Below are 14,950 nucleotides of genomic sequence, written 5' to 3' on the forward strand. Positions count from 1 at the left end.
GGTTTCCATCATGTCCCCCCTTTCCCTTCTTCCTCCTGTAACATATATAAAGGTTTCCATCATGTCCCCCCTTTCCCTTCTTCTTCCTGTAATATATATAAAGGTTTCCATCATTTCCCCCTTTCCCTTCTTCCTCCTGTAACATATATAAAGGTTTCCATCATGTCCCGTCCCCCTTTCCCTTCTTCCTCCTGTAACATATATAAAGGTTTCCATCATGTCCCCCCTTTCCCTTCTTCCCTCCTGTAACATATATAAAGGTTTCCATCATGTCCCCCTTTCCCTTCTTCCTCCTGTAACATATATAAAGGTTTCCATCATGTCCCCCTTTCCCTTCTTCCTCCTGTAACATATATAAAGGTTTCCATCATGTCCCCCTTTCCCTTCTTCCTCCTGTAACATATATAAAGGTTTCCATCATGTCCCCCTTTCCCTTCTTCCTCCTGTAACATATATAAAGGTTTCCATCATGTCCCTCCTTTCCCTTCTTCCTCCTGTAACATATATAAAGGTTTCCATCATGTCCCCCCTTTCCCTTCTTCCTCCTGTAACATATATAAAGGTTTCCATCATGTCCCTCCTTTCCCTTCTTCCTCCTGTAACATACAGCCCAGCATACCATTATATACACAGCCCAGCATACCATTATATATATACAGCACAGCACAGCATACCATTATATATATATATATATATATATATATATATATATATATATATACAGCCCAGCATACCATTATATATATACACAGCCCCGCATACCATTATATATATACAGCCCAGCATACCATTATATATACGGCCCAGCATACCATTATATATATACAGCCCAGCATACCATTATATATACGGCCCAGCATACCATTATATATATACAGCTCAGCATACCATTATATATATACAGCCCCGCATACCATCATATATACAGCCCAGCATACCATTATATATACATCCCAGCATACCATTATATATATATAGCTCAGCATACCATCATATATACAGCCCAGCATACCATTATATAAATAAGGGCACACACAGCTATGGGTAAGCTTCAGGACACTTTTGTCTACTAGTAGTACCAATGGTAAATACTATGTATGGTGCATTACAGCAGGAATGGGGAACCTTCAGGCTTCTATCTGTTGCAGAACTACAATCCCAATAATGCCTGGACAGCTGCATGATGGGAATTGTAGTTCTGCAACAGCTGGAAGCCATTATAGGGATGAATAGAGTCACTTACGGTACAGATATAGAGACAAGAAGACTTATTGTATAGGCTTTATTGCACAGATTTACAGATCACAGACAAACATCATCTAAACAACCGTATCTAAGGTATACCCCATGCAGTATCTCACACACTGTGCCTGCACTGACCACACACTGTTACTGCTATATGGCCAGGAAGACAGTCATCATATACAGATGTGTCCATCCTCATCCTTCTTCTTGCATTGACATCTCCTGAGATCTTCCCGATACTCTTTAGGGAGTTGTTTATGCTATATACGTCGCCACCTAATGGCGGTGATGTGTACTGCACCTTGATCAGGGTTTCACTATAACATATTCAATCCGTATTATGCAAAAAGGTAAGGATGGACACATCTCCTTTGTAATAGACTCCAGTATATAAGGTATTATCCTACTTACAATAGATACCTCCGACCTGAGAAATCCAGGTTCTACTCATGCAGATTTGCACAACAATATAAATGGGGTCTTGCCGTAGTTATGCTCAACTATTATAATCCTAGCTTTTTCTATACGGTCCGAGCACCCTATATATCTCTGTATCTCTCGGGGTGCCATCTCCAGCAGGACTCCGATGGCTTTATATACATCCCTAAGCACAGAAACATTCATGGAGTACAGTGTAATATGGCGGCCGATGGGCCTCAGTGAAATTACAGTAGGACTGAAAGGAGATATGTGCAACGTCAACTAGCAATTCACCCAGGGATTGTGATCTGTGTCGGATCGCGGTGAGTTCCTTCAGTGCTCGTGACCATTTCTTCATAGGATATAAACAATCTATAAAGGTGAGATGGCTGCGGAGGGGCCTATAGGTCGTGTAGGACCTCCAGCACCGTAGAGATGGACCAGGCTTGTGTCTCACAGCTGAAGGGACAGTACTGACCATTCTCGTTGGTGAGTTCAGGAAGACCTTTCCAGGAGGATCTGGAGAAGAGAGAAAGTTATAGGAACATTGGAGATTGTCGGCAGAATAAGCCTCCCTGCTCCGTCTAGTCCGCCCTATTAGTATTTCCCTTCTAATTACCTTAGAATAGATATAGGTATATACCAGACAGGTTACATTCAGTTATTGTAGCTTTACCTACCACATCTGCTGGAACTTTGTTCCAAGCATCTACTACTCTTTCAGTAAAGTAATATTTTCTCACGTTGCCTCTGATCTTTCCCCCAGTAACCTCTCACTGTCTCCTCCTGTACTTGTGGTCACTTTTTTTCCCAAAAATACTTTCCTACTGAACCTTTTTTAGTCCTGTAAGTCCTGTATATAAAGGTTTTGATCATGTCCCTCTTTCCCTTCTTCCTCCTGTAACATATATAAAGGTTTCCATCATGTCCTCCCCTTTCCCTTCTTCCTCCTGTCACATATATAAAGGTTTCCATCATGTCCCCCCTTTCCCTTCTTCCTCCTGTAACATATATAAAGGTTTCCATCATGTCCCCCCTTTCCCTTCTTCCTCCTGTAACATATATAAAGGTTTCCATCATGTCCTCCCTTTCCCTTCTTCCTCCTGTAACATATATAAAGGTTTCCATCATGTCCTCCTTTCCCTTCTTTCCTCCATATTATACAGATTCACATCCGTAAGTCTTCCGATATATATATATATCGGAAGACTTACGGATGTGAATGGGCTGCTGGGCTGTGTATATAATGGTATGCTGGGCTGTATATATATATATATATATATATACAGCCCAGCATACCATTATATACACAGCCCAGCATACCATTATATATATATATATATATATATATATATATATATATATAGCCCAGCATACCATTATATACACAGCCCAGCATACCATTATATACACAGCCCAGCATACCATTATATATATACAGCCCAGCATACCATTATATACACAGCCCAGCACACCATTATATATATACAGCCCAGCATACCATCATATATATACACAGCCCAGTATACCATTATATACACAGCCCATCATACCATTATATATATATAGAGCCCAGCATACCATTATATATATAGAGCCCAGAATACCATTATATATATACACAGCCCCGCATACCATTATATATATACAGCCCAGCATACCATTATATATTTATATACAGCCCAGCATACCATTATATATATATACAGCCATGCATACCATCATATATACAGCCCAGCATACCATTATATATATAGCCCAGCATACCATTATATATATATAGCCCAGCATACCATTATATATACAGCCCAGCATACCATTATATATATATAGCCCAGCATACCATCATATATACAGCCCAGCATACCATTATATATATACAGCCCAGCATACCATTATATATATATACAGCCATGCATACCATCATATATACAGCCCAGCATACCATTATATATATAGCCCAGCATACCATTATATATATATAGCCCAGCATACCATTATATATACAGCCCAGCATACCATTATATATATATAGCCCAGCATACCATCATATATACAGCCCAGCATACCATTATATATACAGCCCAGCATCAAATTATATATACAGCCCAGCATACCATTATATATATACAGCCCAGCATACCATTATATATATACAGCCCAGCATACCATCATATATATATATATATACAGCCCAACATACCATTATACTGTATATATATATATATATATATATATATACACAGCCCACCATACCATTATATATATATATATATATATATATATACAGCCCAGCATACCGTGTTATATATATATATATATATATATATATATATATATATACAGCCCAACATACCGTTATATATATATATATATATATATATATATACAGCCCAACATACCATTATATATACAGCCCAACATACAATTATATATACAGCTCAGAATACCATTATATTATAATACACACAGCCCCATTCAGGTATGAGCTTAATAAATACACTAGATGACCTATGACCTGCACTGCTCCAGGCATGATGGGCATTCCCCATCTTGCCAAATACACTTGCAGAATTATAAATGCAGCTCCGGGGTTACAATGCTGTATGCCTGTCCTCATATCTATGTGTTAATGTGGAGGGTAATCCTTCCTTCTATCAGATGGGATTTGCTCCCAGTCTTGGCAATGACGTGTTCTCCACTTGGACAATTGCCCGGTGTTGTCTCTATGATAATTGTATCTTGGCTTTGTGTTGTTAACCTAGAAATACCAGCAGCTATTGCGGAGGCCCACTATTATGTATAATGACACGTTATAATAGCCGGTGGTGTTATCACACGTCCGTCCTCACCTCTCCAGATGCGTGTAGTGACGGGACAGCACGTTCTTCACTAACACCACCGTCTTCTGGTACGCCTCCTGGTTGATCAGCTTGGCAAAGTGCAGCTTGGCACGCAGGAAATACCCGATGGGCCAGAGCCATTCCTAGAAACGGAGCAGACCCAGCGTTAAGACCCAGACCCAAGGGGCTCAGATCAGACAGGGATTTATAAGAAGAGAAAATCGTCCTCACCGGACCCTGGTGATAGTTAAATCCTTTCGCAACATTGTAATTATCATTATCCAGAGCGTTGTCATACACTCCGCAGTACACCATGTCACTGGGAAGAAGAGGTTACAGGTACATGGTTATTAGCATCGGATTGAGCCGTGTACATGACGCAGTGTAATATGGAACATACACATGTGTCCACCCTCACCTGACCTAACTACAGGAGCCATGATGTATGTTCTACAAACACTTACAGGCGCTAGCCCTAGAGCTACATCCCATACCGTCATCTGATCAGCGGAGATCAGCATAAACAATCAGGACATTATAGCCACAAGCTAGCAAATACCTCAACAGACTGCAATTCCTATAATGACCACCAGGTGGCCACCTATACCAGCATATAGCATAAACAACTCCCAGCAGAGTATTGCAAATCTTGGGACGCACCTTTGAGTTGAGGCCAGGAATAAAGAAAAGGAAGGACACGTCTGTAGGTTCTCGGTTAGGCCACTAGGGGGAGCATAGCTTCATAATGCACCAGCTGAGAGTGCATGATACCTCTACGTAATATTGGAGGTATATGGTGGCAGACTAAGGCCTGATTCTTTTAAATCAACTGGTTTCAGAAAGGTATATAGATTTGTAATTTACTTCTATTTTAAAATCTCCAGTCTTCCAGTACTTAACAGCTGCTGTATGTCCTGCAGGAAGTGGTGTATTATTTCCTGTCTGACACAGTGCTCTCTGCTGCCACCTCTGTCCATGTCAGGAACTGTACAGAGCAGCAGCAAATCCCCAGAAAATCTTTCCTGCTCTGGACAGTTCCTGACATGGACAGAGGTGGCAGCAGAGAGCACTGTTTCAGATGGGAAATAATACACCACTTCCTGCAGGATGTACAGCAGCTGATAAGTACTGGAAAACTGGAGATTTTAAATAGAAGTAAATCTGTATAACTTTCTAACATCAGTTGGTTTGTAGGAAAAAAACTTTGGAGTTCCCCTTTAAAATGTCACAGAGAGGCTATGTTCACATCACTTTTTAAACAGAAGAAAATGAGCTTTTTTAATATAAGAAAAATACATATCTCTGGCACTTTCTGGCACCAATTGATTTTAAAGAAAAATATTTTCACTGGAGTAGCCCTTTAAGGTGTGCTTAACTTCTAACCAGGTGCCCAGCCTGCTATGCCAATCACTGCCCAGGAGCTGAGTGTGTAGACCCCCTGGATGGTGTGATCCTTGTGGGGAGACATTGCTGGGTGGCACTGCTCTAGCTGGTGGCTGGTTTGGCCGCCATTGCCCATAATGTCATTTCTGCAGGACAAGCAATCATTTGCATTGGCTCTAACAATAGTGAGTTTACTTCCTTGTCATCCTGATCTGTGATAATTGAGCTCAGAGAATACCTTCTGTTCCTTATCATATGTCAGCGGTATACATGGGGAACACTCCTCACATCGGGGGAATCCTCCTGACATTGGGGAGCACTCCTGACATCAAGGAACCCTCCTGACATCGGGGAACCCTCCTGACATTGGGGAACCCTCCTGACATCAAGGAACACAACTGACATGGGGGGATCCTCCTGACATCAAGGAACACTACTGACATCGGGGGACCCTCCTGACATCAGGGAACCCTCCTGACATTGGGGGACCCTCCTGACATCGGGGGACCCTCCTGACATCAAGGAACACTACTGACATCGGGGAACCCTCCTGACATCAAGGAACACAACTGACATCGGGGAACCCTCCTGACATTGGGGAACACTACTGACATCGGGGAACCCTCCTGACATTGGGGAACACTACTGACATTGGGGAACCCTCCTGACATCGGGGAACCCTCCTGATATTGGAGGAAACCCTACTGACATGGGGGGAACTCTCCTGACATCGGGAAACCCTCCTGACATCAGGGAACTCTCCTGACATCAAGGAACACTACTGACATCGGGGAACCCTCCTGACATTGGGGAACACTACTGACATCGGGGAACCCTCCTGACATTGGGGAACACTACTGACATTGGGGAACCCTCCTGACATTGGGGAACCCTCCTGACATCAAGGAACACTACTGACATCGGGGAACACTACTGACATTGGGGAGCACTCCTGACATCGGGGAACCCTCCTGATATTGGAGGAAACCCTACTGACATGGGGGGAACTCTCCTGACATCAGGAAGCACTCCTGCCATACACCCCTGACCTATAGATGTGAACAGAGCCTTAGACGGTCACTTACTCTGGATCCAGAGTTTTCATTCCTAAAGGTCCCATTAATTTCTCCTCCACCACTTCTAGAGCTTTCCAGGATTTGACAGGTGTAAAGAGCTCCGGAGCCTGAAACAGGTATCAAGAAGGTTAATACCACAGTAACATGCTGAGTGCTGCTGATATAGGCTCCATGTATCAGCTGTCTAGGACTGGGCAGGACGGAACCCCAGGTCCAGGTCTCCGCAATGCGGTTTGTATGACGCAAAATCCCATGAATTAAACTTCCCGTTTTATTGCACTGGAGAGTAAACGGCTGAAGGGCGTCTTTATGTTTAAAGCGTACCTGTCATGGAAATTTTTTAAATAAAAATCAGCATACTACATATGGCCACTAGGTGTTCCCCTTCCTGTCATACTGGGCTCCATGCTCCCTCTGTGCTGATATTTGTTGAGAAAAGAGACCAAACACAGGAAGTCCCCATTCTGTACGGTCACACAAGGAAAGACACCTGTCCATCATACAGGTTGTATATCAGCTGAGGGCAAGTAATTTAGGATAATTATATTATTAATGTTTGCTAATTCTATTCATAGCTCTGCAGCTTACCAGGAGACAATGCTCTTTGTTATGTAACAATTCAGTCAGTATAATGTCACTGTGTGGTTACAGAGTTGCCATGTGACAGGAGAGCTGACCGTACAATGCAACGTGGACGCGCAGCAGCTGTACACGTACCCAGTGAATACTGGGACTTCCTGTGTATGGTCCCTTTTTTTGAACAGAGAAAAGACCAAATATTGGCACGGTCGGAGCATGGACCAGGGTATGACAGGAAGGGAGACACCTGGTGGCCATATGTATAGCATTGATATAAACATAACTTAAACTTAAAAAGGAACAAAGTTGCCCAAACCTGCTGATCTCGGCTGAACCAGGGAAAAATTATATACTGTAGGATCGTCTTAGGACTCCCATTACAAAGATGTAAAGAATAATTAGGCATGATAAATTTTAGCACCAGGTCCTTTTGTTCTTAAGGGAAATAAGCCGCCACCAGAGGAGTCTGGTAGCGGCTTATTCTCCTGCTCATATTGAGAACACATACATGTATAGAAAAACAGGGCATGCCTGTGCATGGGGAGGACAGGAGGAATGGCTGTGGGATGAACAGTCCTGCACATCTGTGTCTGATACACACTCACCACCACCATGGCAATAGGGAAGTTTGGCCGCAGCTGGTAGTCACACCAGGGACTGGACGCTCCATAGCTATCCTTGTAAATACCGCGCTTGTGAACCAGGTCTGGACGTTCTTCGTTTGGATCAGACGGGTCCTCGGAGACGTAGAAGTGTTTTTCAAAGTTATTTTGTATCTGTTTATTCCACTCGCAGAAGGTCCATAACACCTCCCTCCCTGTATACAGGAGAGACCAGAAAACACAAGCGTCACAGATTTGTATTTTACTTCTTTTAAAAAATCTCCAGTCTTCCAGTACTTATCAGCTGCTATATGTCCTGCAGGAAGTGATGTATTCTCTCCAGTCTGACATAGTGCTTGATCGATCGGGGTCTGGGTGTTAAGACCCCGAACAATTGCTATAACAAGCTGGGAGAAGTGCATGCTGGGTGCTTCACTCCCTGATTCACTGTTCTCCTCATCCCCCTGCAGGAGACTGATTCTACTGTAAGTCTGTGGAGTGAGCCAAGAGTCAAGCACTCAGCCTTGCACTTTGCTCAGACCCTGAGCCATCAAAACTATCAATATGTCTCTGTGACTTCAAAAGTTTTTTTTTTTTAATAACCATAACACTTTTTATTAATGGAACTATTTACATACTTAGAATAGATATTAAAGGGGTATCCCGCTCAAACATAACTTTTGATATGTTGCTGCCCATGGTGAGACTAACAATTCCTTCCAGGCTTGTTATTATCTATTCAGTCTCCTTCCCCCAGTTCTCAGCTGCTGCTTTCTGCTGAAGACACAAAACTCTGTGTGTGAGCTTTTCTCTCTGTCCCCTCTCCTCCCTTCTGAGACAGTTGAAACAAGTCCCTGACTGGCTTTATCTGCAACACTGTTGCTTCTTTGTAAGGGGTTAATCTGCAAGTTGAGCTCAGAATAACCCTCCCAGCATTACAAAGTTGTTATAAAGTTGCAGATACAGCATGCCAGGGACTTCAGTCGTCTCAGAAGGTAGAGGGAGGAGGGGGAGACAGAGAGAAAAGCTCACACACAGATTTTTGTGTCTTCAGCAGAAAGCAGCGGCTCAGAACTGGGGGAAGGAGGCTGAATAGATAATAACAAGTATGGAAGGAATTTTTAGTCTGACCATGGGCAGCAACATATCAAAAGTTATGTTTGAATGGAATACCCCTTTAAAAAAATAAAATCCTTAGCTGCATATATCTATTAGAGATAAAAGTTGTGTGATCATTTTACAGATATATTGAAGTAAATCAGTCCCTCATGTAAGTGTATGGTCCTGGAGCGCCCTCTGCAGGTTCTCACCTTCCCTCTGGACTGTGACTCCTTTGTACGGATAAACCTTCTTCTCGTTCAGGTCACTTAGCCAGCGAACCGTAGACTTACAGAGGCCGACAATCTCCACAGCGGAGCCGTCTCTGAAAGGGGAATGAAGAGGTGAGATATCGCCACCTAGTGGTGGAATATACACAGTGCAGCCTGCAGCTGATGTGAGCGCCATATGGACGCCACATGCTGGAGATGGTAAAGCGGAATTGTTTTTAGGACTGAGATGGATGGATGTTAATATGTGCTGCTTTCTATGCCGTGTATATTTATATGACTGTTTTTAGCTATGCCATGCATTTTTCATACGGATTTGAGAAAAAAAAGCATGCAAGGGAAAGAGGGGAAAAAAATCCCTTAAAGGGGATATCCAGGATTAGAAAAAGCACAGCTACTGTATTGCAAAACAGCGCCACCCCTGTCCTCAGGTTGTGTGTGGTATTACAAATAACGGGGTTCTCCGGCCCATGTTATTTCCTAACCAGCTCTGCCGCCCGAAGTGTGACGTCATGGTGAAGTTGCGTTCCAGTGCCATGATTCTGTGCTGTGTTCCAGCGCAGTGGGTGTCTCTTCCTCAACGTGCTGCCCTCATCTTCAGACGCTTGTGTACGGTACTCTCACCCCATTCTCTAGATATATGAGAGAGTACGGCACACAAGCATTTGAAGCAGAGGGCGGCATATCGAGGAAGAGATGCCCACTGTAGCTGATGGCACAGAATGGCAGTGCTAGGGCAGCCGTGCTTTAAAGGGGTAGTGCACCAAAATATTTTTTCTTTCAAATCAACTGCTGCCATGAAGTGCCAGAGATTTGTAATTTACTTCTATTAAAAAATCTCAAGCCTTCCAGTACTTATCAGCTGCTTTGTGTCCAGCAGGAAGTGGTGTTTTCTTTCCTGTCTGACACAGTGCTCTCTGTTGCCTCCTCTGTCCATGTCAGGAACTATGCAGAGAAGTAGCAAATTCCCATAGAAAACCTCTCCTGCTCTCCAGACTGGAAATAATACAACTTCCTGCTGGGCATACAGCAGCTGATAAGTACTGGAAGGCTTGAGATTTTTTAATAGAAGTAAATTACAAATCTCTGGCACTTCATGGCAGCAGTTGATTTGAAAGAATTTTTTTTTTGGTGCACTACCCCTTTAACATCAAACTTCCCGCGGCTGAGCTGCTCAGGAAGTAACATGAGCTGGAGTACCCCTTTAAGCTCCATAATGTAACAGAGCTGCAAACCCCACACCCAAACTGAGGATGGGGGGGGGCCCTGTTTCTGGAAGGAGGCCGCCATGTTTATCTAAGTCTGGATAACCGCTTTAATAAGTTAATAATAAGATAATTCTGCTTGTAGATTATACCTCCCCTCCCCCTTACAGGACAGGAGATTATATACAGATCAGCACCTTGGTGTTGCTGGGATTCCTTTATTCCGGGCTCTTTCGCTTTCCCCCATTTTGTCCATCCACGTCCCGCAGTTCAGTCTGTTCCCTCCATACACAAAGCCGCTCACTGGGTCCACCCCGGCGCTGATGTGAAAACCTAAAGAGTGAGGCCAGACATGTGGAGAACGGTCAGCACGTCCTGTAGGTGAGGCTCTATCAGTCAGCAGGGGATGTTCAGTGTCTCACCTTCATCTCTCATGTTCCGGTCTATCTGGGGGCCGGCGTTCCTCTCTCTGAAGTTGATACCCTGTGCGTGGCGCTGCAACGCTTCTTGGATAACCTCATACAGGGGCTGATCCTTAAAGAAGAAGACAGACTCACATTACTGTGCAAGGAAACCTGCACAAAGCCATGGGGATTCTGCTGCGGATTGTCACCACTATGGCTTTACTCAATGTATTTTACACCAGGAAGCCCGAGTTCTTGGAAAGCAATAGTGTCTCCTCTGGATTTCCCAAAATAAAGAAACTCTACTGGAAAATACACTGCTACCTCTGTTCTTAAACTTCACTCCATCAGTATTATACAGTACTGTACAGGATGGGAGATAGATGGTGGTGCACTGCCTGTACTACTACTGTACTGTATATGCACTCCAGCAATCTTATACAGTACAGGATGGGAGATGGCGGTGCACTGCCTGTACTACTACTGCACTGTATATGCACTCCAGCAATCTTATACAGTACAGGATGGGAGATGGCGGTGCACTGCCTGTACCACTACTGTACTGTATATGCACTCCAGCAATATTATACAGTACAGGATGGGAGATAGATGGTGGTGCAATGCCTGTACTACTACTGTACTGTATATGCACTCCAGCAATCTTATACAGTACAGGATGGGAGATAGATGGTGGTGCACTGCCTGTACTACTACTGTACTGTATATGCACTCCAGCAGTCTTATACAGTACAGGATGGGAGATGGTGGTAAATAGCGGTGCACTGATTGTACTACCGGAGGTACAGTAATACTATACAGGACTGGGTAACAGCATGACATGTATATACATTATACAGGATACATACCACCTGTCCTGCAGGCAAGGCCTGAGAATCGTCTTTGGGGTACATCCTGGAGATGGGACACTTGAGTATTGCTATACCATTGGGCACAATGTTGCAGTAATCCTGTATACATTGCAGCCACCACCACACGGCGTCTCTGCAGTTGTATCTGGCGTAGGTGCCCTGGCCTAGAAGGTTGGGGATCAGGCCGTGTCTCAGAGTGCCGGCAAAGGCCAGGATAATGTTCCTGAGGAGACAACAGATGCATTTATCAATATGGCTGACAGGTGAAGATCACACATCATATAGGACAAGCCAAGCAAATCTACACTGGATGTGCTGGATAATGACATCACCACAGCCTAATGGAACGGACTATAGATGTCTGCAAGCAATGAGCAAAATTGCTGAAAGTTTGGGTTCTCACGAACTGGAACGATCGGCATTTGGATCCCGCTGCCTGGAGAAGGTGGATGCAGCCCGAGGCACCGGGATCCAAATGGCGATCATTCAAGTTTGTCAGAACCCAAGCTGAAGACAACAAAAAACTGTGTGTGAGCTGTTCACTGCCCCTCCTCCCCTCCCTTCCGAGATGGCTCATGTAAACAGTGTCCCTGGTCAGCCGTTTCTGCACTCTGTGATGCAGGGAGGGTTAGGGCCCTATTACACCAACAGATTATATGGCAGATTTTTTTTTTTAAGCCAAAGCCTGGAATGGATTTGAAAAGAGGAGAAATCTCAGTCTTTCCTTTATGACCTGTTCTCTGTGTATAGTCCATTCCTGGCTTTGGCTCAAAAAAATCTGTCAGGTAATCTGTTGGTGTAATAGGGCCCTTAATCACAGTAAGGTCACAAGTAATCTGGCCTTTAATTAAAGGGGTTATCCAGCGCTAGAAAACCATGACCACTTTCTTCCAGAGACAGCACCACTCTTGTCTCCAGTCTGGGTATAGGTTTTGCAACTTCGTTCTATTGAAGTGAACTGGAGACAACAGTGGTGCTGTCTCTGAAAGTGGCCATGTTTTTCTAACGCTGGATAACCCCTTTAACCCTTATTACACAGGGCAGAGACAGCCAACCAGGGACATTGCTTACTAGAGTCATCTTGGAAGGGAGGGGGAGACAGAGACAAAAGCTCATACACAGTAGCTGCTCAGAAATGGGGGAAGGAGACTGGAAAAGTAAAAACAAGTATGGAACTAATTGTTAGGGGCCCATTACACAGACAGATTTAACTGACAGATCACTGAAGCCAAAGCCAGTGATTCTGGAGGAGAGATCATTAGCATTACAGGTAAGACTTCCTACACCATCTGGAACTCCTCAATGAGAACTAGTAACCCACCAATAACTGTGGCTTACTACAGAGAAGACCAGAGAAGAATTTTTTTTTTTTTTTTTGGAGAAAAGAACCATTTTGGACAATGAGATTCCATCCCGTTTCCTGCAGTATTGGTGTCTACAGAAATCCAGTGGGAATGGGAAGGCCAATGTATATTATGACATTTTATAGGAGGCCATGTCAAATAAAAAGCGATTTCTCCCACCTCGCCTCAATGTGTCGTCCGGTGATGAGGAGCAAACCCCTGAGCGATATAAAGGTGTCTCTGCCCCAAGAGCGGAAGATTCCGGAGGAGAAATGAGGAAGACCTAAGAAAAAGGGAAGGAAAGGAATCAATAACATACATATTATATAGACTCAGCATTATAACAGCAGGATAGCTGGTAAGTATCTATCGGTGTAGGTCTGACTGCAGGGACTCTGATTGGTGATGGGGGTCCCCCAAGTATATGGAATGGTGACTGATGAGGATGGCCAAGCCCTGTACTGTACTGATGATAGCCAAGCCCTGTACTGATAGCCAAGCCCTGTACTGATAGCCGAGCCCTGTATTGTACTGATGGCCAAGCCCTGTACTGATAGCCGAGCCCTGTACTGTACTGATGATAGCCAAGCCATGTACTGTACGGATGATAGCCAAGCCCTGTACTGTACTGATGATAGCCGAGCCCTGTCCTGTACTGATGATAGCCGAGCCCTGTACTGTACCGATGATAGCCGAGCCCTGTACTGTACCGATGATAGCCGAGCCCTGTACTGTGTTGATGATAGTCGAGCCCTGTACTGTGTTGATGATAGTCGAGCCCTGTACTGTACTGATGATAGCCGAGCCCTGTACTTTACGGATGATAGCCGAGCCATGTACTGTACGGATGATAGCCAAGCCCTGTACTGATGATAGCCGAGCCCTGTACTGTACGGATGATAGCCGAGCCCTGTACTGTACCGATGATAGCCGAGCCCTGTACTGTACTGATGATAGCCGAGCCCTGTACTGTACCGATGATAGCCGAGCCCTGTACTGTACCGATGATAGCCGAGCCCTGTACTGTACTGATAGCTGAGCCCTGTACTGTACTGATGATAGCCGAGCCCTATACTGTACTGATGATAGCCGAGCCCTGTACTGTACCGATGATAGCCGAGCCCTGTACTGTACCGATGATAGCCGAGCCCTGTACTGTACTGATAGCTGAGCCCTGTACTGATGATAGCCGAGCCCTATACTGTACTGATGATAGCCGAGCCCTGTACTGTACTGATGATAGCCGAGCCCTGTACTGTACTGATGATAGCCGAGCCCTGTACTGTACCGATGATAGCCGAGCCCTGTACTGTACTGATGATAGCTGAGCCCTGTCCTGTACCGATGATAGCCGGGCCCTGTCCTGTACTGATGATAGCCGAGCCCTGTACTGTACTGATAGCCGAGCCCTGTACTGTACGGATGATAGCTGAGCCCTGTGTAATCTTCATCACTCCCACTGCAAGTGCACAGAACAGTGACAGGATAGCAACAGCTCCATACAAATGGGGGACAGTTACCACACCAGGAGTGTTCTGCATTTGATTAGCGGTGGCTGCAGAGGTTTGATACAGCTTTAGGGAGCCTGGAAAACATGGATACAGCCTATGGAAGCCTTAGGAATGCATCCAACTTCTGCAGCCACCGGTAATC

General features: G+C 44.4%; 1 protein-coding gene across 4 annotated transcripts in view; it reads right to left on the reverse strand.

The window, feature by feature from the left end:
- Nucleotides 1-1,268: 1,268 nt before the first annotated feature.
- Nucleotides 1,269-14,950, reverse strand: part of AGL (amylo-alpha-1,6-glucosidase and 4-alpha-glucanotransferase) — an 82,473-nt gene continuing 68,791 nt past the window's right edge. For all 4 annotated transcript variants that reach the window (XM_069967564.1, XM_069967563.1, XM_069967566.1 and 1 more), the window contains exons 25-34: nt 13,478-13,580; nt 11,952-12,177; nt 11,104-11,215; nt 10,879-11,014; nt 9,459-9,571; nt 8,152-8,363; nt 6,977-7,074; nt 4,740-4,827; nt 4,518-4,651; nt 1,269-2,184 (exon numbers count right to left, since the gene is read on the reverse strand). In XM_069967564.1, the coding sequence (XP_069823665.1) occupies nt 2,067-2,184; nt 4,518-4,651; nt 4,740-4,827; nt 6,977-7,074; nt 8,152-8,363; nt 9,459-9,571; nt 10,879-11,014; nt 11,104-11,215; nt 11,952-12,177; nt 13,478-13,580 (1,340 nt within the window). In that variant the 3' untranslated portion in view covers nt 1,269-2,066. The remainder of the gene's footprint in view (nt 2,185-4,517; nt 4,652-4,739; nt 4,828-6,976; nt 7,075-8,151; nt 8,364-9,458; nt 9,572-10,878; nt 11,015-11,103; nt 11,216-11,951; nt 12,178-13,477; nt 13,581-14,950) is intronic.

This window comes from Dendropsophus ebraccatus, chromosome 4 (genome assembly GCF_027789765.1).
Source record: "Dendropsophus ebraccatus isolate aDenEbr1 chromosome 4, aDenEbr1.pat, whole genome shotgun sequence".
Taxonomy (NCBI): Eukaryota; Metazoa; Chordata; class Amphibia; order Anura; family Hylidae; genus Dendropsophus; species Dendropsophus ebraccatus.